An 18,890-nucleotide genomic window follows, 5' to 3' on the forward strand; every position below is an offset into this window, starting at 1 on the left:
TATGAAAATTGCAGTTTTTCTTACTAAATTGAACAGTGTCATAATCCTAGAAGGTGAAAGAAGCCATTGTTTCTCGATCAAATGTTGAAGGAAAAAAACCAGGATCTAGACATCTTAAAATGTCACGGTTGGACAACGGGAATGACTTCATGCAGTTGTAATACAACGATTACAGCGTGTCCTCCCTGAAAAACAAACCGTGTAAAGGAATGGCTTGCCAGAAGGACCGTAAAACATCAAATCTGTTAATGACTTCGAGGAAAATCTTATGAATTACTTAATCAGACCGACTTTTTCGCATAGCTAACAAACGAACGCAATTTGGATTAAATTTGATGTTTATCAATCCATTTTTCTTTAAATATTTCTTTTTTAAATTATGCTTGAATGAATGAATTTCTAATCTTATGACGGTATAGTAGTTTTTAATGGTTTCTATCGATATATTGATACACTTAATGTTTATATAAATCTACTTGCATTTTTTCTTTAATTTCATGTGATTTTAAGCCTTGTAAATGCTTTAAAAAGTAATATTTTAGATAAGCGCTATATAAGCACTGCGAATAACAATAACAATAATAATAATAACCATGACATTATTTTCTCTATTATTCCATATGTTTAGTGTACCCTTCCATTCCAACTCGTAGGTCAGAAAATATACCATAGAATTTCGACTTTAACTCAATTTCATTGAAACTTCTTTTGCGACAAATGCTTCTTCTCACTTGTATTACACATAACTGTCACAGGAATCTTTTGTTGTAAAATCTACTAACCGGAAAAACCTTAGGCTTGGCTCTTTGCAAATTACTTTCATACTAACGAATTGTTTCGCTTTTGAACTACTAAACCGATTATAAATCGTGTACATTATATTATAAATTTATACAGTTAGTAATAAGGAAACAATTCAGCATTCAGACATTTATTTCAAAATAACATCTAAATACTTCACATAAATATATATTGAATTTTTATGTACAATAAAATTATTTCAATAAAACTGACAACAAAAAAGTTCGTCTCAAGAGGGCTGTAAATATACGCACTATGTTTACATAAAAAAGAATCAAATTTGTTAAAACCTTAATGGATTTTAATTAAGAAGTATACTTTGAGAATTATTCCTTCCTCTTTGTGACAATTTGATTTTAAAAGCAGGAATATCACAAATTTGTCGGTAGCTTGTTGGCTTCTTGAAAAAACTCCAGTACGTAATAGAATTTATAAATATGAACTCTGTCATTAGAATTTTACAATGAAATGAAAACCAATGTAATAAGTCATTAATGAAGAAAGGAAATCAAAAGATGAAGACAAATATTAAATAAAAATGCATACCAAATTTAACTACTGAAAAATTAAGCTTCCTTGATAGCTTTTTATGTCAAGAGAATTTAGTAAGTACTTTGTACTTCCCAACATTATCAGCCTATAAACTGAATTCTGATATGAAGACTAAATGATAATAGAATGCTTACAAGTAAATTCATCCGAAATGTATAATAAAGTCACACAAACTACTTTGTCAATACTCGCATATGGTAAAAACCATCTCTAAGTGTATAAGAGCACCACACACACACACTGCTTTGTTTCACACATACTTTCTCAGCACTCTCACATCATTCTCTTTAATCTAAATCCTAATATCAAGCCACCATTTAAGCAATCATTTTCTGTAAAACATCAACATTTGAAACTAAAATATTCATTTTATAGTAAAAATAAAATACAGAAATTGGTTTAAAACAATGCCATAATAAATACATTGAGAACTTTTTTCAGAGAGTAATGGTATTTCACTACTCCTGAATTTCTGAAAACAAAACTTATTTCATGGGCATTAAATGAATAGAGCTGGGATCACTGAAGGGGCCAGGTCGACCATGAACATCCAGAGGTCTTACAGCAAAGTGATACCGATTACCTTCCTGGAACTGTGTCAAAGTACATGCCATTGGTAAAGGTAAGGCTTTCACATCTCCCACCTAGAAAAAAACAAAACATACAATCATAATTTGTCAGTAATCTTTCCTTCTATTAGTTATTAGTTCCCACTTCAAGTGTCTAGAATTTATGTAAGGGGCCATAGTGGTAGAAATTTTGCTGTTTTATGTAAATTGACACCATTAACAAAATACCCAGTTTCCTCAATTTCACTGTCTGCTTTGAAAAAATGGAGATACCTTCTGAGAACTCTTAAATTATGTGACCCGTTTCTGACTGTAAAGGTATTTTCTCTGTTTCTTCAACAACTTTAAATTCACTTTTATTTAATTAACTGATTAAGTCCCCAGTAAAGAGATATTTAAAAATGCATTCTTTTTAAATATTGAAAGCTGCATATTTTGTTTTAAATAATGTCACAACAAAACATGTGATAAGGGATCGAACCATAAAACCAACTTGACTTTATTATCAATGAGATTGTTTGATAATAAGACAGAAATGTAAAATTGATCCTAAGTTCTGTTAAAAAATTAAAGGAACATATTGTGACTTCAAATTTTAAATAAATTTTACATTTACAATATTCTGTGAAATTGACAGCAGTTTATTTCTGATTCTTAGAAAATAAAATTTCATTTTCTGGACAAAACCCCAAATATAAAAAACTGACAAGTAGTCTTTGTATTTAACCTTTAGATGAATACTTGTGAAAAATATCTTGCTATTTTATTTCACAAAAAGGAAGGTAGGTGTATTACAGTTTTTTGTTTCTCTATCTCCAGTTTTATTATCTATATGAATATATGACCCCTTTGATAATAGATCATTCTATTTGTTCATGACTGAGGTTTCCTTCATCTGTTCCCTAACAAACCTTCTTCCAGAGTGTTGGCACAGGTGTTGCTGCTGTTTCCTGATAGGCAAACAATTGATATGATTGTATTTCTGCATGGTTCTTTGCTATGTAAGTCATGTTCCACGATAAGACTATTCCTGGAATGTGGTAATGAGAACAAGTCATTAGAATGCTGAGCATGTGTATTTGTATTTTTGAACACTAGAGCATTTCAGTGCAAAACCAAAATAACAACAAATTCAAAGCATATTCAATTGCTAGTAGCTTTACATTTCATTTTAATAAAAAAAACAGTTTTTGTTCTGGACTACAATGTCACATACCCTACAATCTTAAGTTCAAATAGGTTTTAGGATAAGAGGAATATAATCTATATAATATAAAAATTTAATAATGGTTAGAGTAAACTGAGAAATTTACCTACATCCTCCAATATATTTGAGTTATATACTTGCCCTGACTGACTCTAGATATTTTGAGTGTAGGCTTGGGAGCAAGAGGTTTCTCTCCAGGTTTGATAACCGGAGGATCTACATGTGGCAGAGCTGCAGGATGTTGAACTGGCTTTGAAACTGAAGGTTGATTGGTCTGAGGTAGCAATGGTCGCTGTTTATTAAGAAAGAAAACTGTTACTTTGTAGATAGATTCTCAGTGACATGACTCTGCTAAGTAGAAATTGGGTACAAATAAACTCTATATTTCCTTTTCATCTCAAACAAAACTGCTGTTAACCAACAAAGTTGTTGCTACAAAATCATGTTCCTTTTGGTTTAGAAAACAAAAAACTGAATACAATACTGCTTTTCTTGTTGTATAAAAAGCGTTATGCTCTACACTACTTACTAGATTCTGATTATTTGGTGCTGACTGTAATGGTGGCGGTGGTCTTACAGCTCTCTGCTGAACCCCTGTAACACCAGATGTGGTCGGAGCACCTGCCCTGGGTAGTGTTGTTAATGGCAATAGTGCAGCAGCTCGTAATTGTGGTGGTGGTGCTCCTGTCTGCTGTGAAACAACAGGAGCACGGACACCTGGTGTTTGCCCAGGAGCTGTTGGGGCAGTGACAACCTGTAACAGATTACCAGGCTTAATGTTGGGTGATCCCGAAAATACAAGATGCAAGGGTTGCTGTTGAGGATTAACAAATCTTGTTCCTGCTGGTGAGCCTAATATGATATTTTTTTGAGGTAATGTCACTTGTTGTGGAGCAATACCACAAACAAGTCCCTGAGTGGGCTGAACTGTAGTCACAACTGCTGGGATGTTGACTGGTTTTGTGACTTGTTGCAAAGGTTGTTTTGTGGCGCTCTCTTCTTCATCAGTCAAATCAATGATTTTCATTGGCGCTTTTGCTACTGTAGACATAACTGAAGTAGGCATTGCAGCCTTAACAGTAGTTCCGGAGGACGGAGTTGATGTGACCATTATAAACTGAGGGGAGATAGGAATCTTAACATTCACTGATGAAATGTTTGTATGAGTCTTCTGCTGTTGCTGTCTAGTAGAATCCAATAAACTTTTCACTGTTTTATTGGAAGGATAGCTTTCTTTGATAGAATTAGGTGACAGTAATATTTGGCTCTGTTGTTGTAAAGGTATTTGACCAGCCTGTTGTTGCTGTTGTATAGGGAACTGTATTGGTTGATGTAGTGGAATCTGAAATCAAATATTATGACAACAGTCCATGACAAGTTAATTTAAACAGAGAATAAGATTTACAATTCAAAGTTTTGGGACATTTCTTTCTTTTTACTGACAATTTTGAGTTTCATATATGGAAATGCATAATGTAACAATACACAAGTTTTTGAAGCTTATCCCGATGATGAATATTAAGTTCACACAGCTTTTTCAGATAAACTTTTTCAACAGGAAAAATGTTAACATTTGAAATGTATTTGTTGTATAAAACAAATCACTGACATACTCTTTGTCAGGTGGGAGGAGTAAATATTCAGACCACTTACCACTGGTATATTTAAGGCTTGCTGTATGGAGGAAGGAGTTGATGCTACAGTTGTAGACCTTAAAGGTGTCAAGTTATTAGAAACAGAGATCACTTTAGAAGTATTTGGCAGTGCACCTACAATCTGTTGATGGGTAATAACAGGTATAGCTGTCTTAGGTGGTGTCTGGTTCACTACAGTTCTGGGAGGAGTCTGGCCAACAAATGATCTAGGAGGGGTTTTAGTGCCACTCTTGTTGGGTGTGGTCTGATTCTGTACTATTTCTCTACTCTATAAATAATAAATATAAACAATAAATTCCAGCTAAAAATGAATCTTCTAATGGGAATTTGAACACAATGGTTATTTTTTTTCAAGTGAAAACCAAGGAAATGATGTATTTATTGGATTATTATCTCTATAATGTTTTAAAGATTAATTTTACTTATTGTACTTTGATAGAAACAAGTAACTGTAAACATATTAGTCTTCTTTTCTATAAAACTTGAAATATTTCATTAACTAGCCAAAATACCAATACAATACAAGCTTTGAAATTACCCCTGGGGCTGCAAATTAATAGCAAACTGATAATAAACAATATATCTAAAATGAACATTTCCCATTCAAACTTTAACGCTATTACAACTGGGCAATCTATTTCCTGGTTCTTTTGAGAGTATAGACACGGCAAGAAAATACATGCAGTAGTTTGTACACCGATTATTAAGATTAAGTATGGTTATTGGATAAATAAACTACCGGTAAAATAATACATGCTCTTGTTCACAGAACCAATCTTATAACACTATGTATGTAACCTGCAAATAACTGTTCAAAATGTTTTCAAAAGTATTTGTACAAATTTTCTATTCTAGTAGGGTATGCTTATGCTTGTTAATAGTAGCTCATCACAAATCCTTTGTATAAAGCCATGTAAGCAGAGTTTCAAAAAAGCTTTTGGTATAGGAGAAAGTAACAAAGTAATTTCTATTCCTTCCATCTTCATTGAACTTTTTCTCATTTGATTTTAGCCTGCACTACTTAACAAGAAAACTAAAAAATCTAGTGGCCATTTCATATCATCAAGCAATAAGTAAATCCTTTATAAAGGTCCTTATTCACATCATTTCTTTCTAAGTTGCTAAAACTTGATTTAGTAGGAAACTTTGAGCAGCCTCAACCACCAAATGAGCCACCTAAGCCACACAGAAAGTGGGTCATTTAAGGCATTGAGGTTAACAACCCTATCAAGTTTCAAAACATTGGCACACATGGTTTCAGAGGAATTAACATTTGAATACAGGTCTATCAGAGTACTAAGGTACTTTTAAAAATATGGTCTGGAGTAATCAGTGTTCATGAAGGATAAATGAACTAGTATTTTTGAAGGTCACATAGCAAGATAGCAGGTGCAGTAACTAAAATCTTCAAAGGAATGGTTTTCACCATCCTAAATGCTAGCTTACCAAAGTAGGTGAAGTAACACAATCAGGCTGTAAACAAATTAAAGTATACTGTAAATAAGGGTGCTGTTTCATTGATAAGAAAGTAATAGTTTCCATTGTCTATTATGTGGGACAGAAAAATGTACCAAATATGCTGTAATAATTTATATTTGTTTACTTTGAACCTTAAATAATAGACAAATTGCTCATTCTGGAATTTCTTATCTCATTTCTTCTTGTATTGCATTCAAAAATTGACTTCAATTCCATAAAAATCAAATAGTTTCTTCCTTAAGTGATGAAATATTTAATAGCATTTCAAAGCAGTACAATATGCAATGTACTACATAACTACCACAATGGAGATACATTATGCAGAGCCACTTGCAGTGCAATATGTTTAAAATAGAAATCTAATGAAAGCTACAAAAATTATGAGAAAACAATATTTTTTAATAAATAAGATCATACTATGAAAATGAAATTGATAATACTAGTACATGTAGTATGTAAATTAGCAATAATTTTAATTGACTAGGTGTTCATATTTTTTAAATGAAAGTAAATTGAATTTAGGTAAAAAGATTGTGAAACAGACCCATGAATAAAATAAATGTACATAGAAAGCTAAGCAAAAGAAATATACATCATAATCCTGAATTAAGAAAGATATTAAAAGGCATACCTTTTCAACTTTGTTTTCATCAACTTGCACACCTATAGACTTTGTACTTATTTGCTGAAAAAGATTTAAAAAAAGACAATTTAAAAAATACCTTATTTACCTTATTTATAAAGAAAAGACAGATGAGCTTAAAAAACTATTGAAAAGAAGATGTATTTTAATTGATTTTACAACCTGACAGAAGGACTATTCACTGTTCATTACAACACTTATCTGTTTTTCACCACTAGTTGTAACTGATTTGTGAATATTTGATATGATTTCAAACAAGTTCTGAAAATAATATTTTGTCCTAAAATATTTTGATTTTGTTCTTCGGTTTTCCCACCAAGAACATGTTGTCCTTACCCTCAAAGCAGCAGTCTTCGCTTTCCTTTTCTCATGTTTTTGCTGTAATACTGTTAGTTCTAGCATTTTACGCTCTAAATCTTTGGCTTTGTTTTTCCACATGTCATTGGTACGTTGAAGATCATGTATTTTTCTATGCAGATCTTTAATGGTCACATCTCGGTATGATCTCAAATGACACATGACCTGTGCCTTCACTAACTTAAATATTTCCTAAAATTAAATACATGCATTGATTTAATTGAAAGCCACTGTTTTTTTGTACTTTGCATCTTTGAACAAGTTTTTTTCTTCTTTTTTTTTAAGCTTTAAGACACATTAAACATTGGTCCTTAATTAAGTTTCCCCTACAAGTGATTTTTCAGATTGATGATTTTTATGTTTAGTACCCTATTTTCCTATAGCTAAACATATTTGGAACAGGAACTTCGTCCCACTCAATGTGCCAAAAATACATATTTCATGGTCATCATCATATACTCATGGATTGTTACAGTGTACATCTATCTGCACCATGAAAACTAATTTGTTCAACATATCATAGTTTTCCTTTCCTCTTTGGTCTACCCAGGACTTATTAGCAACTCGGTGGGTATTTCTAGGAAAGCAGAAGATGCTTACCCTACCAGTACACCAGGTCTATGTTACCAGTTTTTAGTGGAGTCGAGTTGCTCATTTACTTTTGTTACTTTGTATGTGTTATTTTAGTTATTTTATGTCCTTCATTGTGTGGGTCTGTTTTCCCTGTCTGGTCTTTTCCATCAGACCATGGACTACATTCTTTTGATTTCCACAAGGATCTTTGTTCCATGGGTTACTCTTTTACCAGACTAGACAAATTTTCACCATGTTTGAAGTGAATATCCTGCAGTCTACAATTTAATCTAGTAATACTCTTCTTTCTATTCTGGGATATCACACAAGATGGTGTACACCTTTCAAAATTTATGATGCGTACCTTTTGAGACATTCTTCTAGTCTTCCTGGGAGATTGTACAGGAGTCACTGAAGATTCTTCATCTTCATCATCCATCTCTGAAGCTGATGTCGTATCTTCAGACTTAGATTCTGTCATTTCACTATCTAAATGGCTGGTATCAGTGTCTGACAACTCTTCTATAGATTTAACTCTGTTAAGAGAAATGCCAGTTCTGTTTTCTAATTGCCCTATTACTTCATCTAGCCTTGACCTTTTAGGTTCAGATGAGAGATCATCCTCGTCTGCAGGTCGTTTTCTATCAGAAGCATCAGGTTTACTAGCAGCTTTTTCATTGTCTTCATCACAGATCGCTGATATTTCACTCTGAATAGACTGAGGTCCAGAATCACAGCTTTGAGTTTTGTTTGAGCATTGTTCAATGTCTTTCTCATCCTTTGATTCTGATGAAGGTTCCTTACATGGTTTATCAGCCTTTTCTCTATCAGAATCTAAATGCATTATTTCATCCTGATCCCTTTTCTGAGAATTTTCCAATACTTCATCATCTTTTGCAACGTCTTTATCTTCTTCAGATTTAGGAGACTCCGATTGAGATGTCTCCCCTTCTACTGCCTTTATAGAATCAGATTTAGAGTCTTTGTCAACCAATGTCCTCTCAGACAAGTCCACATCAACAGCCTCTTCCGGGACAGCTTTATTGCACAAACCAATACTTTCACTACATTTTACACTGTCATTACTTTTTTCACTGTTTCGGTCAAGTTTTGAAGTTGAGTAAGTATTGTCTTTTTTTAAGTAAGATTTTGAACTGATATTACTGCTGTCATTGTCCAAATCATCACTTATATATTGGCTATTATTTTCACAATCAACACTGTTTAAATTGCTTCCAATTGGAATAGTAGAATTAGACTTAACACCTTGTTGACTTGTACAAGATTTCACACTGTGATTACTACACTCATTATGATTAAGAATATTTAACTCCTTGTCTTCATTATTAGGGCTCTGAGATCTAGAATCTGACAGTAATGATGTAGTTGGATTTTTAGTTAAATGACTACTGTCCTCTAAATGTATACTATGAACTGACTTTATACTGTTTCCACTTTTCACACTATGATTACTTTTTATGCTTTCATTACTTTTCACACTGTGATTACTATTAATACTATGACTACTTTTCACACTTGTAACACTATGATTAGAATCCTCATTGTCTAATTCTAAGAGTTTGTTTTCTTCTTTGAGATCATTGGAAGCAGTTTTAATCTCCTGGGCATCGTCAATCTGAAGGAGTTTGTCTTCTTCCTTTTTGTCAATATCATTTGACAAAGTTTTATTATCTTCCTTGGGTGATGATGATTCATCACTAGATTTTAACAATTCTTCTTCTAATGAATCATCAAGTTCAATAACATCTGGGGTAACCTTAGAATCTAAGAATACAAAAGCATAAATTCACATTTTGCCAAAATTATGACTAGAAAAAAGTCATGTCCTGGCACTCCAGGGAAGCATGTTTTAAAAATGCACGTAGTGAGACTGCCTTAAAAACACTTAATACAAAAGCTTGGATCAAAAATAGGGCATACAGATGTGAAATCCATATAATGATCCAGTTACTCCTATTCCTATAGAATATCAACTATCACTAATTAAAATAGGAATATTTTAATTTTTTTTTTTTACATTTGCACTCCTCCACTACAATTTTAACATCCCATAAATTTCATATGGAGATAGGTGGATTAGCTATACATATAAATAAAATGCTTCACAGGGGTAGCTTGAAACAGTCAAACCCTGAGCAGATGGGACAAGAATGGACACACCATTCAAGCTTTAACTCTGAATTAGAATTACAACTTGACCTTAGACACAGGATAAGAATTTTGCTAGAATTGAAGTTGTCCCTTTTTTGGCCATATCTTAATGGTTCAAGACACAAACCCACTAAGGCTATTACCTATCCCAGTCTTCCATTTGTGGTATGACATTTTGTGGTATGATTTTAAAGATGCTAATTCTATAGTACTCAACTACTAAGTATTGTCTAATTAGGAAATTTTTTTCTGACCCCTCATTCAAAATTTGTTAGTCACCAAATCTCTAACCAACCCAAGCCTTCCTTGATAGCATTTCTTCAAAGTGATCCACACACTTTTACTCAAGTTATTGCCCAGGCATCAGAACAATGCCCTTTTCTGGTCCCTTATCCTAATTATGTCAAGTCAAAACTCAAAAATTAATTCCATTCTGACTTTGGTGTACGGCACCTTATATACACTTGTTATTCTTTGGACATTAGGATAATGCATCTTCTAAAAATAGTGACCTTTTGAAAAAATCGGTGAATTTATTTAATAAAATCACAGCTTTTTAAACCGTGTTACATTTTACAATTAACCAACCTCCATTGGTAACTTCTTTAGGTTCTTCTGTAGATTTCCTTTCCTGAGTTACTGTTGTGTTCTGAATATCCTTTAAGTTTTCAAATAAATTACTTCCAATACTTTTCTCAACAGAATTTTGAACAGTTCCATTTTTCACAATTACAGGTCTGTCTATATTTTCCAGACCAAAGGATTTTGTTTGAGCTAAAAGGTTGCCAAGACTGTTAGCTTCTTCTGTGGGCTTTGTCAGTTTGCCATTTTTAACATTGGACATAATGTCTTTAAAAGAGTTCCGAATATTGTCGTTGATAGTAAATTTGTTCGTTTTAATATCATTACTGTTTTTTGAAATAGAACTCGGGTCTTCTAGAATAACAACATCTTCATCTTTTTTCTCCATCCTCAAGCTCAAATATTCGCTGAAGTTCAACTCCTGACCTGTTTGATTATTCAAAGCTTTAAGGCCAAGTAAACTTTGATTAAAGTTCCTGTTGAATTCGTTGTTTGCATCGAAGCTGTCCAGTCCACTCAAACCATCACTTGCTTTCCCGCTAGAAGATTCTGCCGCTGGCATGGCCATTACCTGGACATCCTATAAATAGAATCGAAAATTGTGTGAAGTCAACCATGACTATGATGGACTTCAATAGTAGGAGATTGGCAACTGCGAAAAAAGTATGGCAAAAAGACATTTGGTAACTGATTATTAGTAGTGAAATAAAACAACTTATAAACTTCTTTATAGGTTATGGTCGACAAGTGTACTGTAAACCGTAAACAATCGGTTACCATTCGAGTTGTGACCGGGAAGTGATCAATGGACAGTTTGCCCGATGGTTTGTGTAGATACAATGAACCATAATGAAGCCACTACAAACAAAAACAAGAGACTCTCGAAGAGTCTGAATCGCTCACCTGGCAAACCATGCCCTATATTATGCTTTGTTACCAAGTTTGACCCACAAAATATTGCTGAAAAAGAGCATATATTGATGAATGCTGTAAGTTCTACTGAGTACCTAAGGCACTGTGAATGTTGAAAATGTTGTGTTTTAGAACATATGGAAAAGATTTGGGCAGCTGTCCCCCAATGCCATGTTATCCCATCAAGTCAGAGGGGGGATAAGGCCGCTATACATTTGCTGAACACGAACATAAATAAAGTTAAATCATAGTTATACAACATTTTCTTCTTCAACGTTTGACGTAGGAGACAATGTTTACATAAAATATCATTGAAAGTAAAAATAAGCGGAAAAATGGCCTCCCTGAACAAATTTTTCTCAACACCATTCGTCTTAGAATAGGTTTACATTATACATCGTTGTTTTTCCAAAAAGGATGGTAGACCTAGATACAAATATATAGTTCTTGGTAGAGATTCAACATACTTTGCAAGAAATAATTTCAAATCATCTTTCAAATATACAGAGGAAGATGTTTACAAAATTTTTAATCTACAACATATTTGTCCAGTGTGGTGGACGTGTTTTTCAACAAACGGTCGGCATTCCAATGAGAACAAAATGTGCTCCTTTACTTGCTGACCTATTCCTTCACTCTTACGAGGCTGACTTTATAGCTGATCTAATCCGAAAGAAAGAATATCGTTTGGCTAGATCCTTTAATCTCAGTTTCCGCTCTATAGTTGACGTATTATCTTTAAACAATCCTAATTTTAGGGATTTGATACATCGCATCTACCCCAAAGAACTTGAGATAAAGGATACTACAGACACTGTGAAGTCAGCCGCATATCTTGACCTATACTTAGAAATCGATGGTAAAGGAAAACTATTGACCAAACTTTATGACAAGCGTGATGACTTTTCAATCAGAATTGTCAACTTTCCTTTTATCTGTGGCAACATCCCTTCAGTAACTGCGTATTGAGTGTTCATATAACTTATACGTTATACCACAGCGTGCCGAAACTACGCAGACTTTTTGTACCGCGCTAGAACTCTAACAAATAGGCTTCTGGAACAGGATTATGTTACTACAAGATTGAAGTCAAACTCGTGGATCGTTATGGTGTATCCATCTGCACCATGAACACTGATTTATTCAACGGGTCAGTTTTCCTTTCCTCGTTTGCCTACCCCGTACTCGACTTTTTATAAGCAACTCGGCGGTTTTTTTTTAGAAAAGCAGAAGACGCTTACCCTACCGGTGCACCTGGTCAATGCTCCCAATTTCAAGTGGAGTCCGAGTTGGTCATTTGCTTTTTTTGCTTCGTATGTATGATTTTATTTACTTTGTGTTCTTTGTTGCGTGTGTCTGTTTTCCATGTCGAGTCTTTGCCCCTGGATTACATTCTTTTGATTACCGCTATAACCTTGGTTCCCTTGATTAATCCTTTACAGTAGAAACTAAAAATCATGGGAATCCGACAAACTAGTTAAAATGGCCGCCTAAAAAGTTAATACTACTGGTCAACGCAGAGTATCATGTTTATTTTAAGAGTAGCTTTCATCATTATTCTACTATAGGTGAGGAAAAAAAATAGCAAAAAGGCACCCTGACTCCTATGTTCTATTTTTAGTAAAGACGGCCATGTTTTTCTCGACCGATCAATTTGTGCAGGATACCCTACGGATGATGACTACGTTGTACAACAGCACCGTTTGGCTAGCACTAGTAAATTATTCTTTTTTAACACAATCAGAGATTGGAACTTACTCAATTCTGACGTAAGGCATTCCAGAAGTTTAGACATTTTCAAAGAGCGAATCAAATAACCTATTTCAAAACCTCCCATTTATTATAATTTTGGGATGAGAAAGATAAATATAATTCATACCAGACTTGGAAATATATGTGGTTCATTAAATGCCGATCTTCATTGCGTCAATATAATTAACGATCCGTCCTGTAGCCGAGGCCACCCTTTTGAAGACTCATTTCATTTCTTTATGGAATGCGAAAATTACACAATTCATAGACGAACGTTGTTTGCCCAGATTAATCAATATGACATTTCCATTGAATTGATATTAGCTGGTGATCAAAATTTAACAGTAAATCAAAATGTTTATATTTTCTCATGTATTCATTCATATATCAAAAAAAAAAAAAAAAAACCCAAACAAATCGGTTTTCATGATAAAAAAAACAACAAACGCTTCCCTCTCTCCAGTCACCTTGTAAATATTGTATGTTTATAATGGTCAAGGAGTGATCTAATTTTTGTTGTAGTATACATATATATATATATATATTTTGCCCATTATATACTTTATTATAATGAGTTAACATCTTTATCGGTATCGTTGTACAATCCTTTAGACTTGTATAATTATTTTTGTTTGTGCTCCATCGTCATGACTGGACGATCCGATACCCATTAAGTTTGCTGGTTGGCAGATTCCTTTAGACTTTATATATATATAATTGTCGTCATTATGTATACCACTATAACCATCGTTTATACCGAGAGATGATCTCGATAATGTTGTATAACTTGTGTCCAATCCCGTTGCTGATGTTGTAGCAAATAAATATGTTTTAACTAAACCCTACGGAACAGTTGTGTGAATTTAATTTAATTTTGTCCCATTGTTTCAGAGAAGATTTTTCAAAGTTTTACACGTGAAAAAAACGACAAAAGAAATCTGTTTCAGGGTCATAACTTCTACGTCGGGCGAAAAATCGTTTTGAACATGTCTGCATATGTCCGTCTTCTGATGGTGAACAATAAAAAACCCTATATTTTGACCCCTACGTTTTATTTTTAATAACAGCGGCCACATTTTTCGACATTTCAAAATTTTTAAAACGTCCAGTTTGTGCAGGATACCCTTAATTCCAATTGGTTAATTAGTTTCAGAGGAGATGATGTTTGGGAAAAAAGCTAACGACGACCGAGACGGACGACGAACGCGAATGATGTAAATAGCTCACAAGGTCTTCAAGCCAGGTGAGCCAAAAAGAAAACATCTATTCAAAAAAAGACAAAGACATCAAAAATCACTGGTTGACGTGGCAGTTAAAAGACAATAAGACGATTAAGAACATTTATAAAATACTCCACTAGTCGCAGGTTGATACGACTACAGCAATCGAGCACCGACCAGTTGGGCAAGTATGGCCCCACCACTCAAACATTCTAATCACTATCAAAATTGATAGTGATTAGAAATGGTTCCAGTCACAACCTCCAAAATAAATCCAAACCCTAATTTAGGAGTAAGGCACCTTGTGGAACAATTTAATTTAATATTAATTAATATAAATATGGTTAAGTATTTTTCCACATATAAACAAAACACCTTTGGGTCTCTTTTTGGCCCATATTCAAAACCGGTCCGTCAAAAAAAAAATTCACGTCTTTCTTTTGTGATATGGGATCTTGAAAAGTATAGTGCAAAGCAGATAAAAAAAAGGAGATAAGTAACATTTATTCAAGTCATTTTCCGACATCATGAAAATGAAAATGATTGTTTCTTGTCCCTCACTCGGCCTTGAACAGTCGTAACCCCTAAAATAAATCCCAGTCTTCCTTAGATGGTATAGCATCTAATGTGATAAAATTAAAGAGATCCATTAAAAAATAGTCCATTTACTGTCTCCTAAATTTGAAGGGGAAAAAAAATTATTTTTTCTATCCCCTTTTTGGGGTCCCTCAGTCCTAAAGGGTTTAAATCTTCACCGTCAAAATCAATCCAAGTCAGACATAAGTGATATTAAGTATGACATCATAATGTACAACATAGTGACATCCATATGTTTTAATGGAATTATATGGTTAGAATCTATGAAAAGCTTGTTTTTTTTTCCAACGCAGTCGGTATAATTCCGCTTTTTACCCTTTGACCTGAAAGACGCTCTTCCATAGAAACGCTTGTCTGAATATAGCTGAAATATTGCTGCTCGGACGTTAAACCCCAAGAAACAAACAAAATCCATAGAAACGCAAGTCACCTGATTGAAATTCTGTTTCCCGATTTGCCAAATACTGATCATTTAGTGGCGTTCGAATAAACTGCTATGGGAATTGAAGTTGCGAGTCATGTTTTATTTACCGAATGAAAGGGTAGAAAATTATAATTAAAAAGAACAAATTTTACTGCGTCGGCTATCTTTTTTAATGAGAGTACTCGTTTTTTTTAACCCTAATTCCAGTTGGCGCAATAAGCCTCAACCTCAAAATCAATACAAATTTTTTGAGTGTGTAAAGAACAATTAACGACACTCAAGTAATCGCACCAAAATTAAAGAAAATCATACATCAACCTATGACGACGACGACACGAACAATAGCGCCATTCCATTATACGACTGCATTTTAAATGTGGTCGTATTAAATTAATAGGTTCGTACGGTAAAGGAAGTAGATAAGGGACCTGGAAAAGAGAGACACAGTTTAAGTCGTCGTGCAAAAGCAACATACGAACTGTCTAAGCATTCCATCCAATAGTACCTTAAGAATCTTACAGTAAAGTGAAAGACAGGTGGACGACGTGATTACAATACTGTCCACATTACAGTGGGAATAGAACAGAAACGCTCTAACATTTATCAGACAATTGAATATGCATCTGACAGCAGTGCTTTAATTGTGGGGTTATTGTTAACTGTCAGCAAGAACAGCAACTGTGGTGCTAATATCACCTAATTAGAATATGTTTATAATAAAATTGGATGGGAAAATATTTCAAAATCGTCGCCATAAAAGAAAACTTATTTTCACGTACAATATTGACTCATGTTCAAGCATGAGCAAATATCCAACTACGGAATACGGCGACGACTAGATGTTACCTTTATGCTGATTGAAAACACCTTCTGATTCTTTTTTTTTTTCGACATAAATTCGAAACTGGAGTAAAACCCGTAAAATCCAAAATCAATCACAGTCTTTTTTGTGGTATGGCACAATGTGGTACAAAGAGATCCATTACTTTTACTTCAGTAATTAATCGTCTGGACATCGAATATCGACGCCGATGACACTACACTACATTTTTAAAAGTAGAAAGTAAGATTAAAAAATACATTTAAGGGAAGATCTGTACATGTTTTACAAGGAATGAGAATTCCATAACGCTGGGTGTTAAGGGTTATTCGATTTCAACAAAATGATATACTATAGTAACTCCTGTAAATTGTGTTCAATATGTTAATTTATGTTGTAATTGAATAATTGTGGAACACTTGTTCTTATACGAAAATTAAGAACTGTCGTCTTTGTCAGTAAAATTGCAAGTTATTTGTATAATCAAAATGCATGTCTTTCGTTATAACATATCTCCATACAAGTTTTCACAAAGTTTCTTTTATCCAAAACTTAATTGATCTTGCTTATTAAAATCTTAACATTGTAACTTTTTGATTCGTAGTGGTAACAGTCTGAGAAAAGATTTTTTTACACATACGAGAAAATGTTCCATCTCTTGTCATAATGAGAATGCCCGTTTCTCCAACATATTTTTTCACAAAAAAAAACCCCTTACTTATTGCGAAACATCACACTGAACATGTGAAGTACTGATTATAATCGATTATGGTTTTTCTATCGTATCCAACAATGGATTACAATACAATTCCGACTATTTTATTCCACTTATTTCATACTATTATGCGTTTTTCTTTCTATTCATGAGGATTCATATTGAAATTCCAAATGACGTCGAATTTTAATATTTGAATACAAAGCAGCCTTAAAACGTTCTATAGATAAGCTGAATCTTTAGCTAAACAAATGAAAAATACAGCAAGTAAAATAAGATGTTGCACGCTAAAATAAAAACTACTAAGTCGGTCGGTAAACAGGAAGTAGATGAGTGACTAACCTGAAAAGGGGAGACACCGTATAAGTCATTATGAGAAAGCTGTACAACAAATATCTAAGCATTCTCAGTAGGAGCTGAGAAGGGCGACAAACCTGATAAGGGGAGGCACGGTACAATTATTCATCATGAAAAAGCAATATACCAAATATCTAAGTACTGCCTCCAGTACAAGCTGAGAAATCTGTTACAAAAATTCCATTAGGCAGCACCTTATGAACTATTAAGTCGATCGTTAAACAGGAAGTAGATGAGCGACAAACCTGAAAAGGGGATACACTGTACAAGTCATTATGAAAAAGCTATACACCAACTATTTAAGCATTGCCTCCAATAGACGCCGAGAAATCTTTTACGAAAATTTCCATTATGCAACATTTAAAAACTACAAAGTCGACCTGTAAACAGTAAGGAGATGAGCGAAAAACCTGAAATGAGGAGACACGATATACGTCATGAGAAAGCAATAGACCAAATATCTAAGCATTTCTTCTGGTAGAAGTTGAGAAATCTATTAACTAAAGGCTCTAGAAGGCCTGAATCGCTCGTAACCTGGTCCAATACATGCAGTGACTAGTCAAAAATAGTCTGTTAAGCTTTCTTAAACTGGACTCAACAACTCCAACATCAATCAATAGATTTTCTACTCCAGCAGTGCCAGAGGTTGTCTGGCAAGCTATTTTCTGACTTGGTACTATCCATAGGAGGAAGGGAATTCCAACCGCTTACATTGTAGGTGTACAGATCTTCATGAAAATTTTGGCATCGGTCAGTCTCACAATGTTGATCTATCTTACGGTTAACCCGAAAAAAAAAACATGGCTAAATTCACTGGTTTTCATAGACTGTTTAAAATGTTCTATCTAACACTTACGTTAGGTTTCATTTCGACCCACCCATTTGTTTCAAAGATTTTCAAAGTTGAAATTGTAAAATTCGGGAAAAATCCATTTCAGGACTCATTAATCATTCATTCGTCAACGGACCTTTCTGAAAATTTTGGAGTAGGTCCATCCCATAATGCTGATCAATTTTAAGCAAGATTTTAGCTTAACCCAATTGTTATGGAGTTACTTCCAAAATTCTACAATTTGACCACTATAGTCTTTTTTTTAGTAACGGCAGTCATGTTTTTGCCAGATCAAAAATTTCCAGACAAGGATTGTTAAAAAAATACCCTAAGGAACATTCATGCAAAGTTTGGTTACATTCTGTCTAATAGTTTCAGTGCAGAAGATGTTTGAAAAAGTTGAAGAACGACGACGACGGACGCATAGTGATGGCACTAGCTCACATGGCCTTTCGACCAGGAGAGCTAAAAAGTGTAACGAACTGACGGACTGACTAGGTGATCGCAATATTTAGAGTGGGGGGTAATACGATACAATAACAACATTACAGTCGGTTCATATATGATTGCATATTGGTCATTTTGCATGATCAACTCTTCCATGAATTCCTTCTGAATTCTAATCATGCTTCGCATGAATAATGATTTCTCAACATATGAACTCTTTCCTT

General features: G+C 33.9%; 1 protein-coding gene across 3 annotated transcripts in view; it reads right to left on the minus strand.

The window, feature by feature from the left end:
* Positions 1–915: 915 nt before the first annotated feature.
* The window catches only part of LOC148618955 (uncharacterized), a 32,765-nt gene continuing 14,790 nt past the window's right edge, over positions 916–18,890 (minus strand). For 2 of the 3 annotated variants that reach the window (XM_088578377.1, XM_088578378.1), the window contains 10 exons: positions 10,597–11,170; positions 8,201–9,621; positions 7,243–7,455; positions 6,895–6,948; positions 6,231–6,257; positions 4,783–5,052; positions 3,659–4,471; positions 3,271–3,421; positions 2,834–2,952; positions 1,693–1,997 (listed from right to left, as the gene is read on the minus strand). In XM_088578377.1, the coding sequence (XP_088434503.1) occupies positions 1,839–1,997; positions 2,834–2,952; positions 3,271–3,421; positions 3,659–4,471; positions 4,783–5,052; positions 6,231–6,257; positions 6,895–6,948; positions 7,243–7,455; positions 8,201–9,621; positions 10,597–11,158 (3,789 nt within the window). In that variant the 5' untranslated portion in view covers positions 11,159–11,170 and the 3' untranslated portion in view covers positions 1,693–1,838. Of the gene's footprint in view, positions 1,998–2,833; positions 2,953–3,270; positions 3,422–3,658; positions 4,472–4,782; positions 5,053–6,230; positions 6,258–6,894; positions 6,949–7,242; positions 7,456–8,200; positions 9,622–10,596; positions 11,171–18,890 lie in introns of all 3 variants that reach the window. The other variant, XM_088578379.1, reaches the window with a different exon arrangement.

This window comes from Perna viridis, chromosome 4, assembly GCF_037379345.1.
Source record: "Perna viridis isolate PV_CMFRI_1.1 ecotype Kerala chromosome 4, ASM3737934v1, whole genome shotgun sequence".
Lineage (NCBI taxonomy): Eukaryota > Metazoa > Mollusca > Bivalvia > Mytilida > Mytilidae > Perna > Perna viridis.